The 10,523-nt window shown below is 40.5% G+C and overlaps 2 protein-coding genes across 2 annotated transcripts in view; one reads left to right on the top strand and one right to left on the bottom strand.

Annotated features, from left to right (window-relative positions):
- The first annotated feature begins 5,706 nt into the window (after positions 1 to 5,706).
- On the top strand, positions 5,707 to 9,412 carry rsph9 (radial spoke head component 9). The gene is made up of 5 exons (XM_015047361.1): positions 5,707 to 6,082; positions 6,196 to 6,358; positions 6,992 to 7,121; positions 7,368 to 7,514; positions 9,232 to 9,412. Exons 1-5 carry the CDS (start codon positions 5,856 to 5,858, stop codon positions 9,390 to 9,392), a joined length of 828 nt encoding a protein of 275 aa, XP_014902847.1. The 5' UTR covers positions 5,707 to 5,855; the 3' UTR covers positions 9,393 to 9,412.
- A 124-nt stretch (positions 9,413 to 9,536) lies between these two features.
- The window catches only part of mrps18a (mitochondrial ribosomal protein S18A), a 7,030-nt gene continuing 6,043 nt past the window's right edge, over positions 9,537 to 10,523 (bottom strand). Inside the window, exons 5-6 of the mRNA XM_015047362.1 lie at positions 10,111 to 10,183; positions 9,537 to 10,000 (exon numbers count right to left, since the gene is read on the bottom strand). Coding sequence (XP_014902848.1) covers positions 9,856 to 10,000; positions 10,111 to 10,183 — 218 coding nt within the window. The 3' untranslated portion in view covers positions 9,537 to 9,855. The remainder of the gene's footprint in view (positions 10,001 to 10,110; positions 10,184 to 10,523) is intronic.

Raw genomic sequence — 10,523 nt, 5'->3', positions numbered from 1 at the left:
TCAGTTTGGCTTTTTAGAGTTCACATGCAAAACTGGGCAGCCTACTGATCAGAACATTCGCCCCCCCCCCCCTCCCGAAAAGTACCTTAGAAAAGTGTTGCAAAAAGAAGAAGGAAATTTACACAATTCAAGTTCATCTAACCAAGGACAGATTTTGGAAAATCTGAAAAGTGTGGCATGCTTTTGTTTTCAATCACCTGTACTCTTATACATCTAAAAAAAAATAAATAAATAAATCAATTTCCACAAAATACCTTCAGAAGTCACTGAATTTGTAAATAGAGTTCACATATTTGTAAAGTAATCTGAGTACAAAACCAGACGTTTGTCAGAAAAGTGAGACTCCACATCAACCTGAACCCTAAAACATGGAAGTGGCAGCTTTGTGGTGTTTTTCAGCAGGATAGGGGACTAGGAAGATGGATGGCGCTAGATACATGATAATCTCTAACATGTAACTATAAATAATCAAAAATTATTGGGGTTTTTTCTGATTTGATAGTAAAAAATATAGGGAGTTAGTGCAAAGGAAATCTGAAATGATTAACTTAATTTGGTTTCAAATGGTGGATTACTCTGGACAGGTCAAATAGAATCACTAAGACTTGGCTGTTTGAGTATTATGAGTATACACAGCACACATCCTTCTGCTGAAGCTGTTTATCCAGCACTAATCCAAAACCACTGTGTGGAGTGGAGGTGTGACAGCCACTGAACTCTGTGCCCTAACTGCATTTGTTATTGTTCTGATCTGGGCCTTTGTATACCAAATACGCTATTATTTAGTCACCGTCCTCCCTCGTTCTCAGTATTCACTTAATTCCACACTCCCAGGCCAGCAGAGTTGAGAGAGAACCGCTGTTTGTGTGCGTGTGTGTATCAAGTAAGGATTAAACCCCATTTAGAGTTCGGAGGTTTTAGGGTCAGATTTCCTCCTTGTCACCGCTAAGATCGATGGATGTGACCTCTGACCAATCTGCTCCGATCTGTTTATAAACACGGCGGCGGCCAATCACGGCATCGCGTGGGCTTGTGCCAACCAATGAGCGGGGCTCCGGCGATATCATGCTCTGTGGGCACTCCCATCTTTTGTCCGTCAGGATTAGTGCCATGGCAACGCTGGCCGCCTGGGAGCTGAGTTTCCCAGAGCAGCGGGACGAGGACAGAAACAGACTGCTTCAGTCCAAGTCTGACTTCCTTCCCGGGCCAATGAGGGAACAGAACTAAGGTGGTGTGTGTGTGTGTGTTAGTCTGAGTCCAAAACTTCCACAAAGAGTGCCAACTCTAATGAGGTACCATCCTGAGCCACAAGCTCAAAGTTTGTTTGTCTGTGTGGGTGAGTAGGTGGGTGTATGAGGGGCCGTTCTTCTGTGTTCTGTTCTGTATAGGGCAAAGTCACACCACTCTCCCTCTCTTTTTTTTCTCAATGGACTACATTAACCAGAAGGGCAGAGGGCCAGGCAGCTGAAATCACCGCTGCTGACGAGGCATGTGACTTCAGACCGAGGCCTCTTTGTTTGGACAATTGCAGCCAACACACAGAGCCCTGAAAATGTCGCGTGACATGGGAAGAGAAAAGGATGAGCATGAATGAAAGCTCAGGAACAAATGAAACCAGAATGTGCGTACTGCTGCACGGTCGTAGTGATTGGAAAGTTAAAAACCTAAGGCTGAGGTTTTAAACCGATTAACGTGCCATTGGTTATGTTTTTGCAGTTTGGCATTTATCGACTATAAAACGAGGGACTTGAACCGATGCAAAAGCAGGAAATGCTGCAATTCAATACAGCTCTTAATTGGCTTGATGCAAATAAGCGGGGAACAAAGACACTGATATCAAATTGCAAACTTCACACGTGCAGCACATGGCACTTTTTCCTCAGTGTCTGTCGAGCATGCAAAGTGAGCAGACCGAATGATGGACCTTCGTAGAAATAGAGTAAAAATGTTTTTAGTTATGAAATTATTAACAAATGCAGATACAATGAGAGACCAATTTAGTGATAACATTGATAGGGAATCTCTTAAAGTAGACTCCTACTGGCCGTTTGTGGCATTGCAGTTTAAAGTATCTGCACTAAAGTTTGCAGTAAGTGATAAATTCAGCTTAGCCCCTCAAAGCACTTGTTTGTTACAGTGATCACACAGTAAAACATATGTATATATGTTTTATTTTACTGTAAGAGTCAAGTTTTACTATCAAACTAATAAGGCTTTATACTGCCAACCTTACTATTGGCAGACAAGACTCACAGCTTCCAAAATCCCAAATGTACCCAGCAAATGTATTATTCAACAACGCAGACATGTTTTACTGCCGAACACTAAAAAAAAAAAATAGCTGTGTGAAAGTCTGTGATATTGACGAATTATTGCACCTTTGCAGTTTGTTTCAACTTTAGAGGACCAGTGTATGCAATAATAACCAAAATTGTGGAAAGGCCTCAGCATATCTGGGTCCTCTCTGGTGCTTGGACAAGTCTAAGCACTGTGACCTGGCACCCCTGTGGGGATTGGTCATCAGAGAAGTAGCCATGTCACCCTGATGGCATGGCGACAGCTTAATCTTGCCCATATATTTTGGCAGCACTCAAAGTAATATCCTGCAACACTCTTGGCAGCGTTGCTGCTATGCACCTCGTGTCTTTCCTCTGCCCTGGCCGCAGCCAGGAGGATCTCACGTATCCATTAAAATGAAAAATCACATGCCATGCCAACACCTACAGGACCAACATTAGGCCCTTCGTATACAAAGATCAGTGTGGTGAAACAGGACTCTCGGCTGTGGTGAGACGCACCCACCTCCGAGGTGGACGGAGTGCTGGCTGACAGATGAAAGCGTGAGTTTCTCAGGCTGCAGTTCAAACTGCAAAGATGTGCATTTTATATTGACCGTGAAAAAGCACGCGTTCCAACGACTAAACGTCTTGATAATCAGGAGCAAGTCGAATATCTCTACTCAAAATTGTGAAGCCTGATATCATATTCTGAAAAATGTACTTTTAAAAACCTCTGCATGCCTGGTTTTTAGGGGTTCATAGGTCATATGGCACAAATTAAAAAAGATGAAACGCTCCACTTGACAGGCATGGTATAATAGGATCATCATGCACAAGATCATTCCAAGTAGACAGTCCCAAAAAATTTGTGGGATAGTAACCAGTCATATTTTTTTGAGTGTAACTAAAGCCAACTTCATGCTGCTTCTGCTGGAAGAGGCAGCTGGACTGGAGCCATGATAAACTCCATAACCGTTGTTCATTCACTGTCTCCTTAACTTGATTAGCTCCATAAACGGTTTAGAGGAACAGGCAATTGAATTAAGGGTTTTGAAACACTGCTAAGCTGCACAATGAAGAAATCAACAGATAATGAAAAAAGGATGACTTTTAAAACTAAGATTTAAAACGTAAGTGATGCGAGAAAGTTGAGGGAGCAAAGATTAACTAGGTATGAAAGTTTTATGAGGGAAAAGACAAAATTAATAACGACATACTGGAAATTTTCTAAAAGGTGGGAGAACATGTTTTTCCTTTTTTTTAAGATTAGGAGAGAAAACATCATAGAGTCATGAGGTGACCACTGGAAATTTCCAGAGAGTGGTCATCCTTCTAGAATGAAACTTGATATTATTCTAACCCTTACTAATTCTTGCTCACTCGTATGCTCACGCGTCAATTTTGCTAAAGCGAGAGCAAAACAGATTCATTTGCAGCACCATTGCAGATCCAGGTGAAAACTTGATCTTTTTAGATTTAACACATACAAATATTTGGTAGGCATATCTTTAACTCAACAAAAGTGCACAACAGCCCAGCAGAACAGGAAACACACACAAAGCTGATTTATAAGCCCTGTTCACCCATTCAGTCATGTCCCAGGAATTCTGCCATATGTTCCTTGAGCTTAACCAATTTCATCTCCCTGAAAGTTGGTTAAGACAGCCAGGAACCGAACTGTCTTTGGCCCTCTCTTTTTTTTTTTTTTTGTCCATAATCCTCTGTTCTTTAAGAGGCTCGTGGGAGAAAGAACATCGAAGACCCTCCGAGGACTTACAGTCTGGATTAATGTTTAGAATTAAACTACACTCTTTTTCTAGTTATTATAGGGAGATAATTTGTAAAAGAATGCTCTATACTCCAGGACACATACATAAAATGTGTCAGCTGCTTTACTATTAGAGAGACAAGCAGCAGTAAGTAAATGGAGGTCAGGGATCTCTAAATGTTACATTCCACTTGGTCCAAAAAAGCAGCTTGAGATTTTTTTTTTTTTTTTATTTAGGAAATACACACAAGATCTAAAGAAGTGTCTTGTGTCAGGAGGTTTTTCTACATTGCTTTGGGTCTTTTAAGTTACAGAATGGGGCCTCCGTGGATCAAATCTGTTCCAACCCCGCGGATGCAAGATCAGTTTGGGATTTGCAGCGATTGCACTTTAAGCTCTTGGTCATGTTCCCTGAGCGGTTCTAGAGAAGTTTTTGAAGTATGTTCCACTCTATTGTTCTGGAGTTGGAGGCCTGCTCTACTCAGTCAGGGATAGGCTGTGCTAGGTCTGAAGGGATGCTTATGGGGGTGGAAAATGTCAAAAGATATTACCATGTAAAAGTCATTACAAAGTTTTGGAGCTTTTTTTTGTTGTTTTTCACAAAAGCTGTGTCTGTCTGTCTGTCTGTGCCTATTTGTTTCTAGCCACATGAGCTACTTCCTTTTGGTTTTATTAGCAGTAAAGCAGTTCAGCATTGTTGTCACAACTGGGTATGTTTAGTTTATTAAGCTAGAGAATATAAGACGCAACACCAGAGCAGTAATGGTTAAAAAAAGAAGTCAAAACTTATCGGTTTTAAAATGCATTATACCACGCCTTTAACTAACTTCATGCGGTGTTTCTCCTGAAACACAATGCTTTTTTTTATATATATACACATTGAACATTTTTGCAGTTTGGAACTTCGAACTACAATTAATTTGACCGTGATTTCATGGGTTAGATTAGCTCTAAGTATCACATAACTTGGCAGGACTGTCATGCATTTGGTCCCTGTCCATACGTGGGTTCTCTCTAGTCACCACTGTCCCATTAACATTTACGTGTCCCAGCTAAGACTTGCTGTGAACTCCACAAATCTACACTGAGGAAGAGTACAGTCTTTAAACATGCTGAAGGTACTCTAGTCAGATGAGAGAACTGTTCGGCCTGCAAGCAAAACTATATGGTAGAAATGTGGCCTAAGCGGATGCAGCTGAACTGAAATCAGAGTAAATGTGATCAATTCCATATTTGCTCCCTTGCCAAAAGAGTAAAAGGGTCTGAAGTCACGTTCCAGTGAGCTAAGTGTCCTGGGAAAGGATAAGTCTGAGTTATATTTTATTCCAACGCAGTCACCGGATCTTACCTCCTGGACTAAGTGCGCTCAGTCATGTTGTTATCACGCACTCTCACCGTCTGAGTCTGAAAAGGACCATCCGGTGGGCATGACGTCACACGCTGAGCGTGCGGTGATCTTTAAACCACTTTTTCCAATCCCACCACCCCCAGGATTGGAAAAATCCTGGGGATTGCTTTTTTTCTGGTTTTCGTTACACAATGTATCTAATGCACGTAGCAGGGCGAACTTACATGCTTCAGTTGGAAATTAAGTGAACTAACACACACACACAAACGATTAAGAAAAGCAGTTCAGTAGGTCACTATGGCAACGATGTTTTGTTGTCAATGACAACCAAAGTAACGTTCGGACCCGACGGTTTCAGTTTTGGCTCGTACGTGAGTTGGCTTGGTTCATTCAGTTAAGTAGTTAAACAACTATTAGACAAATAAAACATAGACGTGTCGTTGTGTGGAGAAGTGAAACAATGGACTCAAATTCGCTGTCGTATTCTCTGGACTTCATTGCCTGCAGCGGACGTATTTTAAATATTGAACAGAGAACCGCACTTCAGACGTCCATGTTGATCCTGAAGAAAAGCTACAATTTCAAACGGGTCATGTTCTGGGGGAAACTACTGGGCATAAAGCAGGACTACTTCATTGCTCAAGGGAGAAGTGAAGATGAACTAAAAAATAGAACATATCTTTATAGGTAAAGTAATCATGTTAATTATGATACAAATCCTATTTGTTCTATTTGTTATTTTCTTTTATTTCTACTGTTATTATTATTATTGTTAATGTTTTTTGGTCTGTGTCATTCAGCTTCAACTGCATGGACTGGCTCCTTCTTCCAGCTGTCACTGAGAGCATGATTGAAGAAGTGACCAAAACTGCTAAGGGTCATTTCATAGGAGACCCCTCTTATGTGTATGAACAAAATCTGTACTTTCCGATTGAGACAGAAGAAGAAGCAGAGATTAACGTGGTAAGTTTGGCAATGGCTGTGAATAAAATCACAATAGTCCAATGGCTGTTTTTGATGTAATTTGGCTCAGTGCCCAGGCTGCCATTATGAAAGAGGGCGGCATAAACCTTTATGGAGAAGGTAAAGGTTACGGAGATTGGAGACTCTGGACATGGCTGTACAAAATAGCCGACCGTTTAAGCTAAAGATAGTAATTTGTTTCAGAGTTGTATTTGTTGCTAAATTTATTTTACAAGGCAAACTCGAGATTTAAGAAATCTTTACTGCGTTTGATCACTTATTCAAAACAAACAATTACAAATCTGAACTTGGCCGTCATAGGCCGTCACCAGGGGAGCTCTGAGGAAATTCAGCTATGAGTCTCTTTCCAACAGGCTAAATATTACATTAGCATGAAAAATGCATGTTTATTGTATTTGGAATTGATTAGCCAACAATAATTGCACTCTAAACTGTATTTTGTGACATGGATATTGCATTTACCAATATTGTAATGAAGTTTCTTGTTTTTTAAACTCCATACCAGGTCGTCAACAACAAGGGTTACTTTTTAAGTCTTCTTTGAAACACATCTGTGTTTTCTGTGAAGTCCTTGCGTCCTGTCTGAGTTACATTCTCCCTTCTTGGTTACAGACCAGAGTAAGTGAAGAGAACAGACTGGCAGTGACTATTCAACAGATCGATGAAGAAGTGTCTGTGGTGCCCCGAGGTGCCTTCATCAGGACCCCACTTGGCCTTGTCCATGTCAACCGCAGTTTTGAGGGTAACTTTGTTGTAAATCTTGTGGTGCAGATTCCTCTGGTTTACTGTGCATCATGCGAAGAATGCAAATGACTCAGACATCCTCTGTTAAAGAACCTCTGACATTTTTGATTGAAGTGGCTAGACATGATAGAAATTTCAAGGTGGCATCATCTTTGTTTACAGTATCTTTGGCTACTTTGTGTATTAAGACACATTCTTGTTTTGTTCCAGTTGTATCAACGTGAATTTTCTGTTGTCTTCTTAGGTCTTTCTGAATCAGAAGCAAGGAAGCTTGACAATTTTCTACACTTCCGTGAACCGAAGAGAGCAAACACTTTATATCTCGAAAGGATGGGGGACTGGTGCCCAGCCATCGACTTCCTGGATGTCCTTAGTGACGACATTCCTAAAGGTGAAGCTGCAGTACTCTCATCTCCTATTGCTCTGATCACCTATTGTTCTCGATGGAATATTGTTTTATAGCCAAACCCTGCTTTAAACGTCTTAACAACTTCACCTCATAAGTGTCCCCTGATACTTATGGGGAGACTTCTAGAAGCAAATGATTGTACTGGATTTGAAGAAAAGGGCCATCTGAGTTGAGGAACAATGTGAATCCATGCCATGCTTTTTAGATTTCTATGTGTAAAAAAAAGTATAAACATAAGTTTCCCAAAATAATAATAATGCATTACTTTAAATTGGTCTATCAGCTAAATTCCCAATAATATACACTGAAGTTGGTTGGATTTGTATTACAAGGTGCTACAACAGAAGAACCATCACATATCAGTTGGGGCCTGTGAATTTTTGGTAAATAAAATTTTTTGTACTATTAAGATTGTTGCATAAGAGGACTATACTGATAAACTTCAAAATGCCTAGTGTTACACTGCTTTTAAATTGGATAGACCTTCTAGAATTATTTATATATATATATATATATATATATATATATATATATATATAAGAATTCCTCTTTTACAAAATATATACATTTTTATTTATGCAGTCCAATGATAAGACTATTTGGTTTGATCTAAATTGTCTGGACTTTGGATCGCAAAAGTGAGAGAAAAGTAAATCAGAAATATTCCACTGAATGTGCAAAATGTAGATGGAATGAGATAGTTAGCTTTCTCACTGCTGTGTTTTAGTGCCGCCAGCCTAAAGCGTTCCATGTAATGGAAAAAATAAAAAAAATGAAGAAAAGCCAAATTCAGGAGGCAAACATTAAACCACAAATACTGTACAAACCAGTCGTGTGAATTTAGATATGCACAGTCATGTCAACATAACACTGAGGTTTGTCGCTGGATCCCATCCAGGCCTGAGCGAACATGCACAGAGAGGTCCTGGGTGGAAAGCTATGTGCATGTCTGAGGACTGGAAGAAATGTTTAGCACCCACAAGCAAACACTTAACAGATGTCTGCCTCAGGAGAACTTCCACATGTGCATTTGTTTACGCGAGCGGTGTCGTCACTACAGCAGACAGCACGCAGCTGATCGGCACGACGCTCGCTCCAGCCTTTGCTGAAGCAGGTTGAGCGTTCTCACTGAAAACGATAAGGAGGGCATATTTAGAAATGATCCCTCAGACGGGGGGAGGAAAACAAACATATCTGCGCCAAAATACCGGGGCTTTCTCTGACCTTGGCTCACAGAGAAAGCCAAACTTTATTTACTGTGCCTTTGTTTTTCCCCGCAACAGTTATGAGTTGCGTCTTACATAATAAAGCATCCGTGTCAGTTTTTACTTTGACTTGCATCATATTCGTAAGACGTGTCCAAAACAAACAGCTTTGGGAAAAGCTCGTTTATCTATCAGAATTGCCTCTCTTTTGTATAATCGAATGTTTTCATAATGGCCAATTCGGCCCTCGTTCAACTCCCATGTCCCTCATGTTGATGGTCCCACCCAAACATGCTGAGAAACGAGCTCGACGGCAGACATCAAAATGCACAAAGGGATGATTTATTAGTGTGTCCCTTGGCAGTTTTCTACGTGTGAACGAGATGGTGTTCCCAAAGATTACTGCGGGATTTACTTCAATGCAGAAAGCAGGATGTAGCAACTTCCTGTGGTTTAATGCCAACTGTTTACAGGTTTGCCATGTTTGTGTTTAGGATCGTGGAGTCTTCAGTTTGAGTGTGCCAGCAGAGTGTGTGTGCTGCGCAGCCTCCTGTGGTTTGGACTCACGTTCTACCATGTGCCAAATACGCCACAGCATGGATACATCTACATCGGCAACGGGCTGAAAAACCGGGACCTTCCTTTCATGCTGTAATATAAACATGCTGTTTTTTTTTATCTCAAAGTTCTTAATTTTTTTTTTTTTTTCCCCAGTCTTTAGAGTGACTAAGATCAGTTAACAAGGAGCCTTTCGGTTCTCTTCTACAAAAGCTATTGTTACACAGTAAACAAATGGTGAGAGTGAGAGCAAGCATTGTCATTTTATTTAAACATCTGTTTTGCATTGTGTTTAGACAGTCAACATACCGCCTACTTTGAAAGTGTAACACTGAGCCCGGTTGCTGGTGACATTAAAGTTGTCTGAGAATGTTTGGAAAGTCAGGAAAGATGGTTCTGGGTGGGGCTGATAATGACTCATAATAGGTCTGATGCAGATTAATAAACAAAAGTTATGCTTCAGACGGGCTGTCTCCCACGCCTTTATGACATAAATCCAGATTACATCAAATAAAAACCGAAGACCCCGCCTCCTCCAGCTGATCTGTCCTTTCTGTCCTTCAGTGCTTTATGTACAGCGGCTTCACTCCGTACCGCACGTTGTTCCTCAGTGCTGGGTGACCTACATCCATGCGCTTCTTGCACCACTTCAGTCCTCTCTTATAGATGGGTTTCACCGAATCAATGGACCAGCGAGTCAAGTACCTGTTAACCAAACGCAGATGTGAGAAGAATGTTTTGTAGCATTAAACCCGCCAAGAATGCATGTAGATAATGGAGGAAAAACACAAGCTGCTACAGACTCAAAGCAGCACCTGTTCAGTTGGGGTTTAGGTCTCTTTGGGACGTGATCCTCTGGAAGTTTGGGTTTGTGGTCAGGCAGCAGACCTTCAACACAGACAAAAAAAAAAAAAAAAAAAAAAAAAAAAAAGATGCATTAGTTTCAGTGTTTCTATACAAAATGAAACTCTCACAAATTAAGATTCCCTGTTCAAATTAGTCCTTGAACCCAACCATAGTCAAAATATGTCAAATGTATTTCTTATTTTGGAATTAGTCAGATTATAGTCTTGGTGCTAGAGTGCAGAAGTAACTAGATTTAAGTTCAGTATATATATAAAAACATAAAAAAAAAAAAAAAAAAAAAAAAAAAAAAAGGGAAAAAAAAAAAACACGGGGGAGGAATTTTCCCCCGGAAAAAACCCAATTTTGGGGGGGATTTGTTTTT

Source organism: Poecilia latipinna, unplaced genomic scaffold (assembly GCF_001443285.1).
Source record: "Poecilia latipinna isolate Pla-1442-1.1 unplaced genomic scaffold, P_latipinna-1.0 Scaffold822, whole genome shotgun sequence".
In the NCBI taxonomy this organism is placed as follows: Eukaryota; Metazoa; Chordata; class Actinopteri; order Cyprinodontiformes; family Poeciliidae; genus Poecilia; species Poecilia latipinna.
This window is presented reverse-complemented; position numbering and strand designations above follow the sequence as displayed.